The 22372-nt window shown below is 44.7% G+C and overlaps 1 protein-coding gene across 1 annotated transcript in view; it reads left to right on the top strand.

Moving 5' to 3' along the window:
- Positions 1–21845, top strand: part of AQP9 (aquaporin 9) — a 41126-nt gene extending 19281 nt beyond the window's left edge. The window contains exons 2-6 of the mRNA XM_059699971.1: positions 6052–6178; positions 14081–14218; positions 15018–15136; positions 17579–17796; positions 21354–21845. Coding sequence (XP_059555954.1) covers positions 6052–6178; positions 14081–14218; positions 15018–15136; positions 17579–17796; positions 21354–21528 — 777 coding nt within the window. The 3' untranslated portion in view covers positions 21529–21845. The remainder of the gene's footprint in view (positions 1–6051; positions 6179–14080; positions 14219–15017; positions 15137–17578; positions 17797–21353) is intronic.
- Positions 21846–22372: the final 527 nt, after the last annotated feature.

The raw sequence follows: 22372 nt of genomic DNA, 5'->3' as shown, positions 1-22372 counted from the left end.
CTCAAGAGAGGGGACTATGTTTTTTGGTCTCCCTAGCACCACCATCTTAAAGTTGTACCTGTAGTCAGTCCTTCGTTGGAAGGTAGTCCAGAGCCTTCCTCCAGGGACTGGGAGGAGTGCTCTGTCTTAGCCAGGTGTGTTCTATGATATCAGGGGCCAGGAAGCCTCTGGCACCAAAAGCTAAATGGCTTTCTCTTTCCAGGGCTTAAGAATGCAGTCAATAGCCCAAAATCTTATTGTGACCAAGCAGGTAATATATACAGTATGTGTGAAGTGAACATGATGGGGTCAGAGAGGAAGTAGATAGTATGTGCCTTGTCGTGGGAGGCACCTGCCACCCAGACCTCCACTGTGGCTGGGCAGGAGTGGTGGAAATCTTTATCAGATTTACCAGTTTTTCAGGAATTTCCAGACATCAAGTTCTATGTATAATTTTTCTGTTTTTAAAAACTAGCAACAATTACTAAAATTAAGAAAAATCACCATGTGGGCCAAACAAAACACATCTGTGAAATAGTCCTACTCACAGGCTGTCTTCAGCCATGGATCACCAGCCTGTGCCTGCTCTACAGTGTCCTTAACCACATTCTACAAAGACAAAATAATCACCAGAAAAGGGCAACGGGGAGATTGTGAGGGCCCAAGGCTTCTGTTCAATACCATTTGTTTGTAAGAGGCCTGGCTATTGGAAATCTAATTCCTGTATGCAAGACTGTGATCTCCCCGCCCACCCCACCCCCATTCTACCACCCAAATTTGTTGAGGCAATAGTATGAAAACTGTTTTTATTTCAGGCAATATCAATAGAAATCTTGATCTCATGTAATCTTAATCAAGTTTCTCAGTAGGGCCAATCTGTTGTACACTCATGTGCATATAGTGTATAGCTCAGATTTAATAGTATTATGTTAGGTGATTCACTAATTTGAAGTATTAATAAAATGATTCACAAATTTGGGGAGATTTAAATGTTGAAGTAACCATCTTCTCAGTAAAGCTGAATTACAAAACTGTAGCTTTATGCACACTTTCCTAGGCATAAAGACTTAAGCCATTCATTAATAACAATCTTATAACATCAAATGACAGTACCACACTTCATCTATACTTTTCTTATGATTCTTACCAGTTCTCAGCTATCTTATCTCTTTTATTGGTCTACAAGTTCTCAAAGGACCTGTGTGTGTGTGTGTGTGTGTGTGGGTGGGTGGGTGTGTGGGTGTGTGCACGCACACATGTGCTTTGTTTTGCTTTTATATTTTTTTATTGATTTCAGAGAGGAAGGGAGAGGGAGAGAGAGAGAAACATCAATGATGAAAATCATCAATTGGCTGCCTCCTGCACGCCCCCAACTGGGGATCGAGTCCGCAAGCCAGGTATGTGCCATTGACCAGAATCGAACCCGGGACCCTTTAGTTCACTGGCCAATGCTCTATCCACTGAAAAAACCAGCTAGGGCTGTGTGTGGTTTGTTTGTTTGTTTTGTTTTTTTGCATCCTTGCTAGTACCAGATACCATGCATGGCACTTAGAATTTTCAAATGTACACATGGAGGAGAGAAAGGAAGAAATGGTCAAGTGACTGCCAACACCCAATTAGAGCTACTTGTAGATGTGGGCGGGGATCTTAGTTTCTGACAATTTGGTATTTTGAAAGACAGACTTCTGCAGCATAAATCTGGACAAACTACTTATCTGGCTCAGATACAGGTGAGGGAAGTTCAGTATAAGTGAAGGAACATGAAACTTTGAACACAAATGTTAAAATTGGGTTTAAAAATATCTTTATTTGTCCTCAGGCAAATATTGTTTTAAAAACAATGTTTTTTAATTGATTTTTTGGGAGAGAGGAATAGAGAGGGATAGAGCGATAGAAACAACAATGATGACAGAGAATCATTGACTGGCTGCCTCCTGCACACCCCCTGCTGGGGATCAAGTCTGCAACCTGGGCATATTCCCTGACCAGGAATTGAACTGTGGCCTTTTGGTTCATGGGTCGATGCTCAACCACTGAGCCACACCAGCTGGGCAGGGCTCAGTTTTTACATACTTACTGGAAAAATACTTATTGAGTGTGTTTCGTGCTGTGTACTGTGCTAGGAACATCTTGGTCTACACCTTAAAGGAAGTAATAGATGTGCCAGAGATTTGAGAAAGGTCAAATGAAAGAAAATCTGTGGGTTTATTATTCTCTCTCCCCATCCCCGGCATTTTGGATCATGAGCATCACTTCATCACATTAGGTTTCACATTGTGTCCAGTAACTGTCTTGTCATAGGGGTCACGGCTCAGTTGGGAACTTCCCAGCAGTCCCACTGACATTTCTTAGAAATCGCACCTCCCACTTTCACATTCTACCCCAAACTAACTTTTTCTCTTGAAAAGGCATTTATGCTGGGTTTTTTCCATGCTTGTATTTGGATATTTTAATATCTCTCATCAAATATCGTTTAAGCATGGGATGTAAAGAAGCCCAAGCTGCCCTGGTGGGCATTTTAGTCTTGGTGAGATACCCCAAGGCAAAGTGGAATATATCGAAATGACTTTGTAAAAACATGGTAGAAGAACCAGAAGAGCCTTTGAGGCCTTAAAGTGTCAGAGAAATTCCCACAAGAAAAAAAAAAAATGGAGGATTTTAGCTCATTGTATAGAATAGAATGAGTTTGGTTGAGGAGGGTGCAGGGCAAAAAGTTTCTGCTGGAAGGCATAGTATGAGCAGGTGTACAGAGGTGGGAATGGGTGTCATGAGTTCAAAGCACTCGAAGTGACTAGGATGCCAGCCTGGCTGATACAGAAGATTTATGCTGAAGCATACTGGGCAGAAAGTGGCCGGGGAACATGGAGCAAGGCACTGGAGAGCCCCTGGGTGCTGAGGGGTTTGTGCAGGCACTTTCTGAGCAATGGGGGAAGGGAGGGGATGCGCCATGCCTCCTCTGGCCCTGGGTGGGGAGACACTAGAAGTGGGGCACTAGTCGGAGGCTGCAGAAGAAGGCTCGGAAGGTTTGGGAATGGTTGGCTACGGGTGGCGAAGAGAAGAGGACAATACTAAAGGGTTCCAGAATGCGTGGCCTGGGTGTTTGGGAATGACTGGGGATGCCTTGCCCACCAATCAGTCATTTGGAGGAGCTCTGCCTTTCAAGTGGCTCTTTCCCAATGAGATTTTTTTCTTTCCCTCCTGCTATACGTGGAACCTAGAGGTTTTTTTATTTTTAAGGAAGAAGAGAATAGGTTCCTGCTGCAAGTTTATTTGGCATCCAATGTAGGGTCTGGAGCCAAGCCTGGGATGAAAGTCAAAGGCAGCCTGAGTTCTTCCCTGCAAATAGCAAGTCCTCCCACTTCTCTCTACTGCCTCGCCGTTAGAACTAACACAGTCAGTGTATCTGGGGACTGGGGACTGCAAGGGGGTTTAAAAGGTCTTCTAGATAATTTCTCTGCCTTCAAGGAGGAGTAAATCATCCCAGATGTATTAAATATCCCGTGTTTGCAAACTGCATTTCTCTGAAGGACCTTACCAATGAGCCTTGGGAAAGCTATTTAGAATTAATTGATCACTATCAGAAAATTGTTCATGTGCAACCTCTCATAGTTCAGTTTCCAACTTCCCTTCTCATTCTTTTGTGAAGAGATACAATAGCTGGTATTGTCTCACCATCATGTTCTCAAGTTTCATCAATATTGTTCCAAATGGCAAGATTTCATTCTTGTCATGGCTGATTTCATTCTTTTATATATATCCATTTCTTATGAAATGTTTCCTTAATGGACCATGATTAAATGGTTTAAATTTGTTATTCAACAAATACATAGTCACTTTATATGTTTATTTATATTTAACACATTTTTTAAATAGTAGAAAATACATGGTGCTATGGTCTCAATGTTTGTGCCTCCCCTCCCCATCCCAATTTCATTTGTTGAAAATCTAATGCCCAAGGTAATGGTATTAGGAGGTAAGGCCTTTGGGAGATAACTAGGCTATGAAGGCAGAGCCCTCTGGGGTGAAATTAGCGCCCTTATAAAAAGACCTCGCAGAGAGCTGGTTTGCCCTTTCACCATGTGCAAACACAGAGAGACGTCTGCAACCTGCATGAGGACCTCACCTGATCATACGGGCCCCTGGTCTGAGGCTTCCAGCCTCCAGAACTGTGATAAATACGTTTCTATTACTTATAAGCTATCCAGTCTGCAGTATCTTGTTAGAGCACTACAAATGGACTAAGACACATGGTAAAAAAGAAAAAGGATATACAAGGAACAGTTTTCTTCTGACACCTGTCTCAGCCATCTCATTTCCTGATGCATGTGTATTCATGGAGACAACTGAGACATATAGAAAGAAATATATATAATCTATTCTTAATACAGTTTGGAGGTGTGCTTTAACACTGCTTTGCATCTTGTCTTTAAATGTAGTAATATACTTTGGTACACACAGATCTTTCTCATTCTATTTCACTACACTGTACAGAATACTGTGTAATATTTGAAGGCTATCATACTTCATCTCCATGGTACAGCTGCTTCCCGAGTGCCTTTTTCTTCCCAGGGCCATATGGATATTTACAACTTCATTTTCGGGCCTTACAAATTCTCAACGTAAAAATTAGTCTGCTATATTTAACTCACCCCTAATGCCTTGGCAGGGCCAGACCAAATGATTCTGTGGGCCTTATACAGCGTGCGGGCCACATGTTCCCCACCCCTGGCTTACAGCAATGTGCTTGGTGTCATGGGGAATACCAGAAGCAGTAAATTGGGCAGCCTCTGCTCCCCAGCAAACTATAGCCCAATCAGAAAGAAAAGACATGGGGATGAGGAAGGCTTGATTGCCATTTCAATTGTCCTGCAGTTTTCCTTGGTTTTCCAGCACATCAGACTCTTTCTAATAAATAGCCTTGCATATGGCTTAAATGAACTTTCTGCCTGTTAGATGTGCATATGATTGTGAGACTGACCTGGCCTATGCTGGGGATCACAAGCTCAGGTGCCCATAGGGGCCAGGAAGGACAACTGAGTGGGCAAAGTGGAGTGAGCCAATTGGGAGAGCACAGCTCTGATTAAAGGGGTAGCCAACTGCTACTTTGCTCCAGGATATTCTTTCCCTATGGGTTGCAGGATCTGATTGATTAAAAGGAATCTATGGATAAAAGGCATATGGGGTCTTTTTGTTTTATTTCTTACAACCTCATGTGAATCTACAATTATCTGAAAACTAGAGTCCCGGCCTGTGCCCTCTCACAATCCAGGACCACTCGGGTAGGATCCCTAGGCCTGGCTGGTGATCAGGGCCTATCAGGGCTTTCCTTCCCCTGGCTACTGGCAGCTGGCCCTGCCCCCACCACTGCCACTGCTTGCCATCTGTGCGGTGTTGCCCCCCCTCCCCCACCACTGGTTGCCTCCCTCTGTGGGCAACAGGTGTGGGGTGCAATAGCTGGCCGGCACCGCACACCTGCCACAGCATCACTGGCCAGTGGCCTGGGCCTCCCTCTGTGGGCAATCGTGGGGCGATGGCAGGGCCCCCCACCAATTGCATCACACCCGCCTTGGCTTGCCTGGCACCAGTGCATGTGATAGCATGGTCGTCCAGACGGTCATTCTGCTGTTTGGTCAATTTGCATATTACCCTTTTATTATTAAAGATTAAAAGTTTGATTTAAAATAAAAGCAAATATATAATAATAATAATAATAATAATAATAATAATAATAATAATAATATAAAAGCCAGGAACCTGTATCATTGTGTGAAGTTACCTGATTCATAAATTTAGGCAAAATCTCAACACTGCGTGGGCCCAAGAAAACTCACCGTCAGCCAGGTGCAGGCCAGGGACCGTCATCCTGCAGGCTCTGCGTGTCATGTGCTACGTGTTGTTGAGACAGCTCCGACTCCTCAGGATCTGTGCACAGCCAGAGCATTATAATTTGATTTGCACAAAGCCCGTGGCAGCCAAATCCACAAATTTGCTTACAAAGTACTTCTTGTTACTTTGTCAAAGTCTTTGACAGTGGCCATCTCCACTCAGTTGTTGAGTTTCCTCTCATTCCAGGTCCTCGGATGTGGCTGTGTTGCTCAAGCCGTCCTCAGTCGAGGACATTTTGGAGGAATCGTCACTATTAATGTTGGATTTGCAATGGCGGTCGTCATGGCCATTTATGTGACAGGGGGTGTCTCTGGTAAGTAATAGAAATAATAGCAGCTGCCATTATCTTAACCATTTCCGTGCGCGAGCACAGTGCTGGGTGCTTTCTGTGCCTTCATTTATTTAGATCTCAACAGTCCTGCAAGAATATGTGTTTGGTTCTATTTTCAGAGACGATAAAACGAAAATGTCCAGAAAATAGCAAGTGACATGTGCACAGGCAACTTTTAGCAAGAGACAGACATGGGAGTTAGAACTGATTCCTGTATCTGCCCACTGAATCATACTTTTCATCTGTCTGTACCATCTTTTCCTTGCTCTTCCCTGGAAACTATTGCCCAGGGGTGGGGTGAATAGCCCAGTGAAGATGTCACTCCACAGAGGAACAGTCCCTGGACCTTCATCCGTAGCATCTGGGTCACTGGCTGGGGCTTTCATGCAAGTGCAGGTCTGGCCCAGAGGTCTAGGTCTAATTCTGCCTCCAGTGGTGGGCTAATTGGCCAGCAGCCTGGGAACTTGGGAAGGGACTGTGAGAATGATCTGGTTCTAAAGGCTCTTGAGATCTTTCACCAGCCTGGTCTGGGTGTTCAGAACACTAGGACAAGACTGTTGGTGGCAAGGGAAAAGGGAATCATGCATGCTGGGCACTGTGCTGGCTGCTGGACATACTTACCTCCTCTCCCCTCTCCAGCAGGACTCAGAGGCAGGTATTAGCGTCTCCCTTCTACAGAGAAAACTGGGGCTCCAATGGGTTAAGTAAATTGCCAGAACTCTCACAGCTGGTAAAGGGACAGGACAAAGATTTGACTGGGCCTCCATGACAGCAAAGTTCATGTCCCCGTTATTACACAACATTCCCAACAGTCTATGATGGGAAGGGCGTTACAGGCAGGGCGCTTCATTGCAGCACTTGAAGTATGATGGCTTAGCCTCCCTGGGAACCTTCTTGGGCTGGGCACCCGAAACTGTCATTTGCTGGCTGGCACCCTTTCCATCTCGCAGTCGACTCCGATCTTGGGGCAGTCCAGGTTATAGATGCCTGTCTATGTCATTTGTTTGGTATGAGCAGTGTTTCTGTTCAAACTCCTGCCGAGCCTCTGCTGTGATCCCAGCGCTGTACTGCTGATCTGAGTCTCAAGAGGAACCAGGGCACCATTTTGAATGTGCCCAGCCTTAATACCAGCACAGGCCTCAGCCCCCACAACAGGACATGCTCCTGAATTAAAACAATCACGCAGGATGCTCCGCAGCCACCTTACATGCTCCCACGCCATTCACACCTGTGATTTCCACAAAGCATGGGATATGAATGTGGGCATATTCTCAGCTAGTTTTTGAGTGTTTGTTTGTTTTCTGGTGGACATGTGGTTTTTGGAGTATTTTGTTTTCATGGCACCCTGAATCGAACATTGTCAAATATTTAGTTAGGATGGCTTTGTCCCACACCCTACCATTGTAACTAACACCTTTTGCCACCACCACTGTCCATGACTGCATTCACTGATGCATTTGGGGAATCTGGGCCGTCCCCATAGGAGGAAAGGGAAGAACCAGCAGGAAGGAGAAGAGGGAGTAAAGGTTGGTTTGCATCTGGTCTCTGGACTGGGGTTAAGGCCCTGTGCTCAGAGCAGTGAGGGCTAGAACTCATGGAACTGTTTTTAATGGAGTTGTTTCTGGGTGAGGGTCAGGAGCTGGCCAAATTGTTTATGAGAGACTGTGAGACCCCAAAATATAGAGCTTTTCTGAGCCTGGCTGGTAAGGTAGGAAAGGGAGCTCATCTCCCCCTCTCTGTTTGGGAACTTAGCACTGTTCGGCTCTCTGAAAACTGGTGGCTTTGGGAGCATGGGCAGACAACACGCCTGCCCACCAATGACATCCATGCAGACTCAGTGTTGGCTCCAGCAGCTGCAGGAATAGGGGAGGAAGGTTGTGTGTGGGAAATGACTTTCTCATGGTGCTGCAGCTAACTTAATGGTGTGTGGGCACCTGCGAGGCCCTCTTTGAGGATTCCAAAAACAACCGAACATATGGGGCATAACCATCAATGAGATCTCATTTTGTGGTTTCAGACTGGTAAGGTGAGCTGACATCTGGTTTTGAAATATAAAACATTACCTGACTGCAAAGAAGTTACCACACCCTGCTTCCCTTGTGAACATGCCAGTGGTCTGGGAACCCAACCAGCTAATCAGACATGACACCCTCATTATGCAGCATCTTCCACCCAGTGTTACGCCACTGACCTGTACCAGGCTACAGTGCTTGTTTTGATGTAGTATTTCATAAGTAATATAAATTCACTGAAGAATCAACATAGCTTTGTTTCATGACAAATAACATATGAAGGTTATCTCCATCCTAGAATTGTCTGTGGATGGTGGGGAGGAGGGGACTTGTCTAGAACAGAGCCTTGAGAGAGTTCAGCCTGCTCACATAAGACTTTTATCTCAGGCCTCATGGGCTCCAACTGCCTGTGGGGCTCTTTGTGTGAACAATCTGATCATCACAACCTTGGCAGGGCCAGCCTCTGAGTGAGGCGCTCCCTGACTCTGGCACTGCTGTTCTTTCCAGTACACTGCTCTGCCCTGTCCTTTGGGTAAGCAAGAGTGACCACTCATCTCTGCAGGGAGACATTCTCCTCATTGCTCTGCACAGCACCCTCCCAGAGACACCTTCCCTGACCTTCCCTGGCCTCCAGCTTTCCCTCTCTGTAAATCCTTGTCGTCTGAGCTAGCTGGATAAAGGCCTCTGACTGTTTATCTCTTCAACTTTTATATCTTTTTTTATCCTCACCTGAGGATATGATTTTATTTATTTGTTTGTTTGTTTGAGAGAGAGAGGAGGATGAGAGAGAAATATCAACGGGAAAGAGAAACTGATTGGTTCGCTTCCCTTTGCACCCCAACTGGGGATTGAACCTGGGTATGTGTCCTGACCAGGAATTGAACCCACCACTTTTTTTTTTTAACCCTTATTGTTGAAAGTATTACATATGTCCCCCTTCCCCCGCCCCCCAAGATCAGCTCTAGCTCCGCACCCCCGCCCAAGGCCTTCACCACCCTATTTATCTGTGTCCATGGAACCCTCCACCTTTTGATGCAAGGGACAATGCTCCAACCCACTGAGCAACCTTGCCAGAGCTCAGCTTTCATATCTTGAGCACCTAGCTGCCTTGAAGCATGTGAAGTCCAAGGTGAATAACAGTTCCGGCTTCAGAGTGCTTCTGAGAGACTAAAGCGCAAACACCTACCTGTGGGAAGTTTTATTTTGGGAGAGGAGATTGCTAAGCAAGCAGCTCTTCCACTGGTGAACCCATCGAAGGGGAGGCATTTTATTTGGAGGATTCAGGAACTGTCCACTGTCCTATGTGCTCCCTGCTCCTAACCCGGTCTCCTGGTGCATGGACTCCTGCTGGTCTCCAGCATCATAACTCTCTTGCATTTAAAAGTAAAACAAGACACGTGACGTGTGTGTAAGGCTTCAGGAAATCACCTGGGCTTTGGCATATTGGCATTTTTTGCTCATGTTAGCCCCTGAGGGGCAGGGGCAGGTATAGAAAGGACCCTGAGGTTTAGCCAGCATTCTGAACCCCTCTCCACTGCAAACCCACCTTGGTGTAGAGCAGGGGTCCTCAAACTTTTTAAACAGGGGGCCAGTTCACTGTCCCTCAGACCGTTGGAGGGCCGGACTATAGTTTTAAAAAAACTATGAACACATTCCTATGCACACTGCACATATCTTATTTTGAAGTAAAAAAACAGACGGGAACAAATACAATATTTGTATTTGCATGTGGCCCGCGGGCCGTAGTTTGAGGACCCCTGGTGTAGAGACTCAGGAAAAGCATGGTTTTCTGCACAGGGAGGGCTTCCAAAACCAATTTCATCTATAGGTGATGTGGAGGGTCACATATGAAGCGTCATCATAATCATCAGCATTGTCATCACTCTTTTGTTTACAGCTATTTCTGTAGCCCAAAAGTCCACATTTTCATATGGTCACATTGACAGGCATTCTAATCCCCCTCCACACAAAATGTCACCTGTATTCTTCAAATGGACGACTTTTACAGGAAGGGAGCCCATACATGCCTGTGATGGTTATTTTCCCCTGCCCACGGAGGCAGAGCCTTTATAAACTTGGTGCAGAAGGTCTGGAAGTGCCCGGCCAGCATGGCTCAGTGGTTGAGCATCAACCTATGAACCAGGAGATCACGGTTCAATTACCTGTCAGGGCACATGACCAGGTTTCGAGCTTGATCCCCAGTTGGGGAGCGTGCAGGAGGCAGCTGATCACTGATTCTCTCCCATCATTGATGTTTCTTTCTTTTTTTTTTAAATTAAATCTTTATTGTTCAGATTATTACATTTGTTCCTCTTTTTTTTTCCCCCCCATAACTCCCCTCCTCCCAGTTCCCGCCCCACCCTCCGCCCGCACTCCCCACCCACTGTCCTCATCCATAGGTGCACGATTTTTGTCCAGTCTCTTCCCACATCTCCCACCCCCCTTTCCCCCCCAAGAATAGTCAGTCCATTCCCTTTCTATGTCCCTGATTCTATTATAATCACCAGTTCATTCTGTTCATCAGATTATTTATTCACTTGATTCTTAGATTCACTTGTTGATAGATGCATATTTGTTGTTCATAATTTGTATCTTTACCTTTTTCTTCCTCTTCCTCTTCTTAAAGGATACCTTTCAGCATTTCATATAATCCTGGTTTGGTGGTGATGAACTCCTTTAGCTTTTCCTTATCTGTGAAGCTCTTTATCTGACCTTCAATTCTGAATGATAGCTTTGCTGGATAAAGTAATCTTGGTTGTAGGTTCTTGGTATTCATCACTTTGAATATTTCTTGCCACTCCCTTCTGGCCTGCAAAGTTTCTGTTGAGAAATCAGCTGACAGTCGTATGGGTATTCCCTTGTAGGTGACTGAGTTTCTTTCTCTTGCTGTTTTTAAGATTCTCTCTTTATCTTTTGCTCTTGGCATTTTAATTATGATGTGTCTTGGTGTGGTCCTCTTTGGATTCCTTTTGTTTGGGGTTCTCCCCGCTTCTTGGACCTGTAAGTCCATTTCTTTCACCAGGTGGGGGAAGTTTTCTGTCATTATTTCTTCAAATAGGTTTTCAATATCTTGCTCTCTCTCATCTTCTGGCACCCCTATAATTCTGATGTTGGTACGCTTGAAGCTGTCCCAGAGGCTCCTTACACTATCCTCGCATTTTTGGATTCTTTTTTCTTTTTTCTTTTTTTTTTTTTAATATATTTTATTGAGTTTCTACAGAGAGGAAAGGAGAGAGATAGAGAGTTAGAAACATCGATGAGAGAGAAACATCGACCAGCTGCCGCCTGCACACTCCCCACTGGGGATGTGCCCGCAACCAAGGTACATGCCCTTGACCGGAATCGAACCTGGGACCTTTCAGTCCACAGGCCGACGCTCCATCCACTGAGCCAAACCGGTTTCGGCTTGGATTCTTTTTTCATTTTGCTTTTCCGGTTGGATGTTTTTTGCTTCCTCGCATTTCAAATCATTGACTTGATTCTTGCGCTCCTCTGGTCTGCTGTCGGGCGTCTGTATAATATTCGTTATTTCAGTCCGTGTGTGCTTAATTTCTAGTTGGTTCCCCAATATAAGATCGAGGGTCTTATTAGTTTTCGTGTAGATCTCATTAAGTTTATCGGCAGCTTCTAAACAGTTCTTGAGAGACCTTAAAAGTGTGGTTCTGAACTCTATATCTTCCTTTGACAATTTTGTCCTGTTTCTTTGTCTCCGCATTTTGTTATGCTTCCTTGGTGCACCCCCTAGTGGTCTTTGTTCGCAGTCTTATAGTTAAATCTTGATTGTTTTAGCTAATTCCAGGGAGGGTTTGACCTCCAGGCCAAGTGGCTATGAGAATCAGCTGTGTCAGCAGTGAGAGAACTTCTATCCTCTAGGGAGGTGCTAATCTAGCCTTTGCCTGAGGCTATCCGGCAAAGGCCTCTGTGCAGGGCTTGGGCGGGGCGGGTCGCACAGGATCAACAGGGTGGGCCGGAGAGAGCAGTTATGGCGGCTCTCAGTCCTGTCCCCAGGGGCTCTGCCTCTCTGAGTCCCAGCACCCACTGCAAAGCTGGGAGAGAAAGCTGCACTCCCTCTGACCGAAGCCAGACAGTCCCGCTTCTCCCGTTTGAGTCTGGGTCCCTAAAGACTCGCCCGGATCTGGTGCTCAGAGTCTGTGACTTCCTCCCGATTGAAAACAACAACCGCGCCCTCCGCCGCCAGCCCGCTCCGCACACTCCGCACCTCAGAATTTGACTTCAGCACTGCGCCTCCTCTGAGTGTCCGTATGCGTTTCTCTTTCCTCCTAGTTGTAGGACTTCCACTCAGCCAGCGTTCCTGTGGTTCTGGGTGATGTCCCTTCCGTTTTTTGGTTTCACTTTTGAAGTAGTTGTTCAAAGCAGCAAACTCCGGCGTTAACCTATGCCGCCATCTTGGTTCTCCATTGATGTTTCTATCTCTCTCTCCCCCTATCTCTCTGAAGTCAATAAAAATCCATTTAAAAAAAGGGGAGGGGGGAGATCTGGAAGTGACAGAACATAGAACGTAGGCCCTAGAGTTCAGAGAAACCTAGATTTGAATTCTAGTTCTCCCACTTTTAACCATGTAGCCTTAAGAAAGTTACTTTAGGCCCTAACCGGTTTGGCTCAGTCGGCCTGCGGACTGAAAGGTCCAAGGTTCGATTCCAGTCAAGGGCATGTACCTTGGTTGTGAGCACATCCCCAGTAGGAGGTGTGCAGGAGACAGCTGATCGATGTGTCTCTCTCATTGATGTTTCTAACTCTCTATCCCTCTCCCTTCCTCTCTGTAAAAAATCAATAAAATATATTTTTTTTAAAAAAAAGGAAGTTACTTTAGTTTTTTGTTTTTTTTTTAAGTTACTTTAGTTTTGTGCCTCAGTTTCCTCACCAGTGAACTGGAGCAGTACCCATCTCACCAGGTTCTTCTGAAGATCAAGTGCATGTACTATCCCTGTGATAGCATCTGGCAAGTGCTCAATGAAAGTTGTTACTAGCACAACCAGCTGGGAATATTAGTGACTTACCAGAGCAAATTCTGTCTGACCTTGTGGTGAGAGGAGAATCAAGGAGGCTGATTTCTCTAGCCATGGTTTAGGGCGGGGTGACAGGAGCACTGCTATGTCTGTGTGTGAGAGAAATATACTGGTATTGTTTATGCATAACTGCAGAGAATCCACGCAGACACTGTGATCACCTCAAAGTTAACGGAGCCCGTTACCTCAGAAGGGGCTCAGCCTACCAACCAAGGGACATTTCCCCTTAAAGAGACATCTCTTTTTCATATATTTTTAAAATTTTTATCAGTTCATTTGAGTCAAACTGGCAACATGCTGGGAAGCACGATCTGAGCTCCCTTTTTACTTCCAAGATTGTTTTTAATATATATCTTCTGGACATAGACTGAGGAATTGCTAGATATAGAATTAGACTGTATAGGTCTGTCGACTTTTTAAGAAGATATATTGAAGTTAATAATTCACATCAGTCTCTTTGAGGTTATTGCTTTATTGATAGAGAAAATCCAGTAGATAGATGATAGATAGATAGATAGATAGATAGATAGACAGATAAATAAAAATGAGCCACTTGAATAAAAGTTTCTTTCTATATACAAAAGCTAAACATCCTAAACAGTGTCTAATGATGCCATGAGGATTATTAGTCTTCCCTTTCTCCCTACTCAAGCTCACTCTCTCTCTCTGTTCTCGCTCTCTCTCTTTTACACACACACACACACACACACACACACACACACACACACACCACTCTGTGTCCTCACATATGGATCCCTACTCAGAGGGCTGAGGTCTCTAGATAAGAATTATTCATAAGAATTCTCCCCAATCTGCCCTCTAACATCATCTTATCTTCCTTGTAGGTGGCCATATCAACCCTGCTGTGTCTTTTGCAATGTGTCTCTTTGGACGGATGAAATGGTTCAAATTTCCTTTTTATGTGGGAGCCCAGTTCCTGGGAGCCTTCGTAGGGTCTGCAATCCTCTTTGGTATTTACTATGGTGAGTAAGACCCCTGAGTCCAGAGGTTAGGGAGAGCTGGGCATACCCTGAATGTCGGAATTACTTGCAAGAAGTACAATAAGACAAGAATAGGGAGCACTCTACAATTGACAGGCAATTTGAAAAGCTCTAAGTTCTAAATAATGGGACCAACATTATCGTTAGGGAAAATTCATGAAGCCTCTCAGTGAAAATGGTCACAACTTAAAAGAGAGAGCAGAACTTAAAGGAAGCTCATATTTAGGCCCAACCAGGACTACAGTGTTAACATGTGCAAAATAAGTAGCTACATCACTTAAATAAATCATCTGACCTTCTGGTCTTGGTTTTCCTTGGAAAAATGAGGGAAATGAATGGTGGTAGGAGAGAGCTGGGGTCGGACTGGCTCTTTGGGGACACCTATCTCCCTTGCTCCAAGGACAACTTCACTCTTCCATGACACCCTCGAATTGTGGACTGCTATTAGAATTATGAATTCTGCCTCGAGTAGGTTCAAGTTCCACACTGGCTTTTGGTCAATACAAAAAATGCCAACAATTCCCCCTAAAGATGATTGTTTCCAGGACCCACTGGCTAAGGATATGGCTCACATTTAGAGTGAACCATTGAGGGCAGTCAGGGCTGTCTGGCCTTGACCCGCCATCCTATGGCTTCTCTGGGCATATAAAGTGAAGAAAGCAGACAATATGGATCTGCCAAACTAAACCTGAGTGTTTGACTGTGGTGGTTAACACCTGGCATAGACCTCCCTCACCTCTTCCCAGAGAATGCTAACCTGCTGGAACTCTGTCTTCCGTAGATGGAATTATGTCCTTTGCTGATGGAAAACTCCTCATCGTGGGAGAAAATGCAACAGCAATCATTTTTGCAACATACCCAGCTCCGTATCTATCTCTGGCAAGTGCATTTGTAGACCAAGTAAGTATCCATTCAATCAAGAGCTAACTTTGGCGAAAAGACAGGATTTAATGAGGGGACTGCATGGGAGTGCTATGCGCCTATCAATAGGGAGAGGCTGTGTTTCCAAAGCCAGAGGTCACTAGGTATCACCCAAGCTTTCGTGACAGATTTTTCTTTGTCAAAGTTGATGCTATTGCCGAAACCGGTTTGGCTCAGTGGATAGAGCATCGGCCTGCGGACTGAAAGGTCCCAGGTTCGATTCCGGTCAAGGGCATGTACCTTGGTTGCGGGCACATCTCCAGTGGGAGATGTGCAGGAGGCAGCTGATCGATGTTTCTCTCTCATCGTTGTTTCTAACCCTCTATCTCTCTCCCTTCCTCTCTGTAACAAATCAATAAAATATATTTTTTTAAAAAAAGTTGATGCCATTAAAAGAGTTTTCTACTTCTGCTTTAATATATACACTCGTTTATACCAGTTGAATTCCAGAAGACAGTGGATGACTGAACATTTCAGCCTCTGTAGGGGCAAATGGTATTAGCTGCACGGTTGTGTCTCTTTCGTGCAAACGATCTAAATGAAGAGACCACAAGAAAAAACATTCTGCCTTCCTCCCAGCCCCTACCCACCCTCCAGGTCTTCACTACCCTATTGCCCGTGTCCATGGGCTATGTATGTAAGTTCTTTGGTTTATTTCTTCTCATCCTCCCAACCCCACATCGATGTATGCCGGTCTTGCCTTCTATCCCTGACATTATCACCTACAAGAGTGATCTGTTACTTGTCAGAGAACCAGGCCCTGTACTCTTCAAATGAGGAACAGCATGGAACTGTACCTGGCTCAGTAGGTGCCACTAAATATTTATTAGGTAAAAGAATGACTGTCCATTAATTAAATTATATACAATATGCTTGAACAATATTTAGAGATAAACAATTTAGTAATCTTGAGAGAAGCTGACCCTGAAATGGCCTGGGGCCAGCTCACTCTCCTGAGGGGGCAAGGAGGACAGCGTTGCTAGAGGGCTCGGTGAGAGAGGCTGTCTCTGTGGGAAAGTTATAGGGGCTGAAGGCTTCACTTTGTCAGATTCTCAGAACAGAACAAGAGTGTAGGAAGGGGGCTGTGGGTCCAAATCTCAAGGAACTAAGACATCAGCCTTTTCAGGGCAAGCCCAGGATTGAGAGAGAATGTTGGCTTTCTGGAAAGGGCCTGAATTCACAGGAGGAACCTCTAAAGCTCCTTCCACAGCTCTGGACTCCAACGTCATCTTCTTCATTATAAGATACATTGGGCTTGAATTACATGAAAAGTAGGATCCCTGAGAAACCTTATGATTTTTCCATATTTTAGATTATTTTCACGGTATGGTTCTCAACTATCCAATGGGGTCAAATTGAATAAATAATTTTGTGGGGTTTAAATGCATGTTGCTTAATTACTGCTGAGTTCCTTTTCAAAAGTGTGGTACATGTTCAGTTCTACTGGAAAAGCCTGGGAGAACTGGTATCATTTCCCTAACATTTGGTATTATTTGCGTTTCTTTTCATTACAAATCTGTTTTTCCCATTTGTTTCTTAATTCTCCTTTTCTTTAATGAATTTTCTGTTCATTTCCTTTGCTCATTTTCCTACTGATATCTCACATTATTCATCTTGCCAATTGGAATGAGCCTCTTTGTTCATTTTTCCAGCCTGCAGTTTGTCTTTCTGTTTAGCTGGGTAGTGGTTTAGCGGGAGAGTATAGCAAAGTTAGTCTCTAGCAGTGGTTCTCAATCTTCCTAATGCCGTGACCCTTTAATACATTTCCTCATGTTGTGGTGACCCCCAATCATAAAATTATTTTCGTTGCTACTTCATAACTGTAATTTTGCTACTGTTATGAATCGTAATGTAAATATCTGATATACAGTATGTATTTTCATTGTTCGCGACCCACAGGTTGAGAACCGCTGCTTGAGCCTAACTCTCTGGGTCCACTGACTGCCATTAATTTTGCAACGCTGGGCATGTAACTAATCTGTAAAGGAGAATATTACCATCACGTTTGAAATTGCTAGGGCAAGAAGAGTGTCTGACCCAGTCTGTGTTGCTCAGTGGTTGAGCATCGACCTACGAACCAGGAGGTCATAGTTCGATTCCAAGTCAGGGCACATGCCCGGGTTGCCAGCTTGGTCCCTAGTGGGGGGTGTGCAGGAGGCAGTCAATCAATGATTCTCTCTCTCTCTATCCCTTTCCCTTCCTCTCTCTCTAAAATTAAAACAAAAACAAAACAAACGAAAACACCCTACAACATATTTCATACACACAATCAATTTTAAAAAAAAGAAGAGTGGCACAGTGTGCTCACCTAGTGTATGTTAGTTAATGCTAGGTTTGTTCTTGACAAGAGGGGCTGGATTTTAAGGTGGGCAAACAGGCAGATTATAACCTAACCCCCTTGAACATGTTCTCTTTCCCCAGGTAATGTCTACCATGTTCCTCCTCCTGGTTGTCTTTGCCATCTTTGACTCCAGAAACTGGGGAGTCCCCAAAGGCCTACAGCCCATTGCCGTCGGCCTCCTGATTATTGTCCTTTCTTCCTCTTTGGGACTGAACTGCGGCTGTGCCATGAATCCAGCTCGAGACCTGAGTCCCAGACTTTTCACTGCTTTGGCAGGATGGGGGTTTGATGTCTTCAGGTAAGTAACAGTGGTGGGGTGGAGGGGAGAGAAAGATTCCTGCTGTGCTTTGTCAGGAAGGGCTGTGCTTTGGATTGGAGTCCAGGAGAGTATAGACAGGAAGGTAGAGGTTAAGTGCACACCTTGGCCATGAGTGTGGAATGTCTCACTGGTGATTTGTGACATGGTGGGGCTGTGTATGTGTGTGTGAGAGAGAGACAGGTAGGCAGGCAGACACCGAGAGAGAGAGAGAGAGAGAGAGAGAGAGAGAGAGAGAGAGAGGAATTCCACAGAGATAGTCCTGTCCTATCTAAAATTGGTGTATGGTTTTTTTGTTTTGTTCTGTTTTGTTTTGGTGTATAGTTTTATGTGCACATTTTGATTGTATAACTTGTCTACAGATTTACTTTGTGACAAAGTTGGACTAGATTTTATATCTTTCAATACTACTACAGGGCTTTTTCTAGGGAACCATGCTAGCTATGCTTCATTCATCATGTCATTCAACAATTCTTCACTGAACCCTATCTCATGCTGTGTCATTGCGCTGGGCAAGGAAATTTCAAAATTTGCTAAGTCACTAGCCTTGAGCAATGTAATAAGGACTCTGGCAACCCCTAAAACAAAGTTCCGAGGAGTGACTAGCTCTGCCTGGGGAAGTTGGGTAAGGTGCCACTGAAGAAAGAGCTGAGTTGGGTCTTAAAAAATCCTAGGAGAACAGAGATAAAAGAGAGCCTGTGCACAGGAAATTTTGCAAGACCCTGTGCTGTCAACCTCATAATGTGCTTGAGGAAGTATGTCAACGGTCAGTACCAAACTCCCAGGATAAAACCTGCCCATTACTTCCTTCCCACTCCCCACTATAAAGCCAAGGTAGCTCATCCCATCCACTCATCACTTCTTTGTATAGGAAAGGAACTTACTTTGGTTCATCAGGAAAAACAGAATCTATACTAATAAAAGGTTAATATGCTAATTAAAATGGGTAGACCTGACATCTTCCGGTCGTCCAGTCCTCCTTCAGGCAAAGCCACGGTGGCGGAGGCCAAGGCAGAGGCGGTTATGGGCAATCAGGCTGACAGGTGAGCAATTAGGGGTAATCAGGCAGGCAGGGGAAGGCGGTTGGGGGTGATCAGGCAGGCAGGCAGGTGAGTGGTTAGGAGCCAGCGGTCCTGTATTGCAAGAGGGATGTCTGACTGCCGGCAGTTGGACATTCCCCAAGGGCTCCCAGATGGGAGAGGGTGCAGGCCTGGCTGAGCCCCCACTCCCCACCCTCATGCATGAATTTTGTGCATTGGGCCTCTAGTGTCACAGTAACAAGCAATCCAGTCTGGCTGGAAGCGTGCATGAAGAAGGTTGGAAAGGGCAAATTTTTGACAGACCATAGAGGCCCTAGACTCCTAAAAAGGAAAATATGGGGGTTTGACGACTCCCTACGCTGTAGGTTATAGGGAGCAGCAGAGGAGTTAGGGCAGATGTTTGGCATGTTTAGAACTTCAATTTAGCAGAATTAACCTGACATAATTATATAAAATGGATTAAAAAGGATCTCTCCTTCAGAGGGGGCAGCAGCCAGTTAGGAAGGCCAGGCTTGCTGGTTATCCTCAACCAAAAAGTTCCCAAGAAAACCTTTCAGAGACAGCAGGTCTCCAAAATGTTCCTAGAGTGTCCCACCCTTTCAAGTTTCTATATCCAAGGTCAGCATCTCAGTGGGTATCCTAGCGTGGATCCACACCCTCAGATAAAGCCAAGAATGCCTTCTTCTCAGACCCTCACTTGCCCCTGTAGGGCAAGCAGTGAGGCTGACTGGAAGTGGGGCAGCAGGAGGTCCGACAAGAGCAAGAGTCAACAGACCTCAGGTGACTCTTCCTTTTTCTGGTAAATGTTAGGCTGTTCCCCATTGGAGTTCTCTCCATGGATTCACATTAAGATGCTAATGATTTGATGAAGGATCTCAGGGGTAGTGTTATTTTTTTAAAAGTTCACCTAAAGGGATGAATCCCTGATGATGGTACCTTAAGCAATTAACATAGACATTTCCAGCTTCCCCCAAAAGCATAGCATGCAAATGACCCTGTGTACTTGTAAGACTTGACCTGGCGGGGAACCACGTGCAAGCTCCTCCCTCTATGACATATGGCCCTGCACAAGGCGCTCAGCTCTGATAGAATGAGGAGGGTCTATTCTGGGGAAGGAGAACATGCGTCCTGGCAGGTATCTTGGACCCCAATCTGTGAAATGACAGATTCACCATAAAACACTGATGGAGGAAAGGAAATAAAGAACCTCCTAGTCTTTTAAAGCCCCTGTGCCTCTCATAGAAACTTCCACCTGGATTTAGGAGCCCTGGAAGGGGCTCTGCGATGGCAGTTTCGCGCCCTCTCTCTCATGCAGTAAGAGTGACACCTGGTGGCCATTGTGCTCAGTCTCGGTGCTGTTCCCGGGAGCCTGCATTGATGATCTAGGAGTACTTGTATGATCCAAGTGGAAGGGACCATGGGGGACTTGCCCAAAGTCCTTCTATCCTGAGATTAGAACCAGGTCTCGTGACTCCTAGAACAGGCCTCTTGTTCATTATTTTCTTCATTATCCTTTCTTACCAAAATGTGATTGATACAAAGCAAAAGACCCTATGTGTAGCTACTGAGCACGCTGGTGAGACGCACAGCCGTGAGTCCTTCCCTTAAACGGAGCACTATGAAACCCTCCTGTGCACCCGTGTGCTCCTCCTATTTTCCCTTCCTCCTCCACAGTGTCCTGAATTTATTTATTTATTTTTTTTGCTATTTCCCTGCTTTTAAAAAAGTTTTATCTCAAACGTATAGCTCCTTAAACCATATATTGTATAGTGTTGCTTGCTTCTGAGCACTCACGGTCCTTTCTACTGAATTACTAAATGGATTTCATGTCTCCATTAGAGATGGTGACAATTCACAAAGACAGCTGCTTTCTCACAGAATTATACCCTTAACATAACATACTGACATTGAGGGTTTCTGGAGGGGAGAGGGAATCACAGCACAATAGCCTTATCAGAAAATAACTTTAAAGCTTAGTTACCTCAAAAAAAATAAGCGCTGAAGTAAATTATAGTTAGTGCCTAATTCGTATTCCACCTCTGATTTTTTAAATTCGTTTTCACTGATAAGCATCCCTGATTATTTTGTGGCTGCCCTCACATTACAATGATGTCCAGGAATCTCTCCACATCTTTCCATTCATGATCCTCAGGACTCATTGTTTTAGGACAAGGAAAAGTAAACTCCTGAATAATCAACCTGAACCTTTATTACATGCCCTCAATTTTGACCATACTGTAGGACTCTATTTTCTGAAAGGAAAATAAAAAATGGGACATATTCTCTCCTAAGTACCAATAGGACAATGGTGGGCCATCTGAAGTCAGGTGTATTGGAGAATCCGGGTTGCCAAGCTGTGGTGAGTGCTCTTATACTTAGCTCTTGCTGATTGATAAGGGAGCCAGAAGCATGAGAAAGACTAGCTGGTTAGTGAATAACTAGCAGTAATATGAGGAGGAAAGCCAAGTGGTGTATCACTAATTCCTTGTTTGATTTCAGAGTTGGAAATAACTTCTGGTGGATTCCTGTTGTGGCCCCTATGGTTGGTGCTGCCATTGGAGGCCTCATCTATGTTCTTCTCATTGAAATCCACCACCCAAACCCGAATCCAGACTTTGAGGCAGAACCATCGGAGGACAAACTAGAGAAACACGAACTTAGTGTGGTAATGTAGCGGCGTGCTCAGTTCTAGGTTTACAGTTGGCTGAGCTGATGTTCTCTTCAGGAAAGATGGCATCCAGCTGCCTATGTTTTCATAAGACTGGGGTGGATCTGCCCAATGTTCTCTGCTAGCCACTTGGGACACCTGATTGGAAAAGCACCTGAATGAAGTTTTGAAAACACTGACCTCTTCTCTGCCAGTTCCCCCTGCCCTCAGAGTAGCATGGATTGTCTCCTGAAACAGCCTTCTCTCCGCCCTGTTTATTTCATTCTTTCATGTGAATTTTTATTGCTGAGTGAGTACTAATAACTTGAAACTTTGACCTTGGACTTATTTGGATGGTCTCAATTGCATTATCTGTATGAAGCAGCATCACCAAAAACCTTACTTTCAAACCCATAAAGGTTACATTCTGAATATCAACCAAAACTCAATTGAAAGATGAAACAGTGGTTTCAGTTAACATATCCATGAGTTAGGGAGCTAAAGGGTTAATGCTCTCGCTTTGCCGTGCCACTATTATTTATAAGTTTTGAAATTCTCCAAACCCAGGGATGTAGGAAGCAGTAGAATGCAGCTGGAGAGCATAGGAGAAGGACGTTGTGGCATTCAGAAGCCTCAGGAGACAAGATAAATTTGGGAAACCAAATGAAATTATTTTAATGGAAACCATTTATCAGATTAATCTCTCGCTCTTTGCATTTTTAGAGGGCACCAATTAATTTCCTGGTCTTTAGTATGTCATAACCTAAAATACAATCATAACCTCAGTCATGAAAAATACATCACTCTGTATTTTTAGCTCAAATGTATTTTCCTAATTGCCCATGTGAGGACAGACCTTTGACAAGTGAAG

This window comes from Myotis daubentonii, chromosome 1, assembly GCF_963259705.1.
Source record: "Myotis daubentonii chromosome 1, mMyoDau2.1, whole genome shotgun sequence".
Classification (NCBI taxonomy): domain Eukaryota; kingdom Metazoa; phylum Chordata; class Mammalia; order Chiroptera; family Vespertilionidae; genus Myotis; species Myotis daubentonii.
The sequence above is the reverse complement of the archived record's forward strand: the minus strand, read 5'-3'. Positions and strand labels throughout refer to the sequence as shown.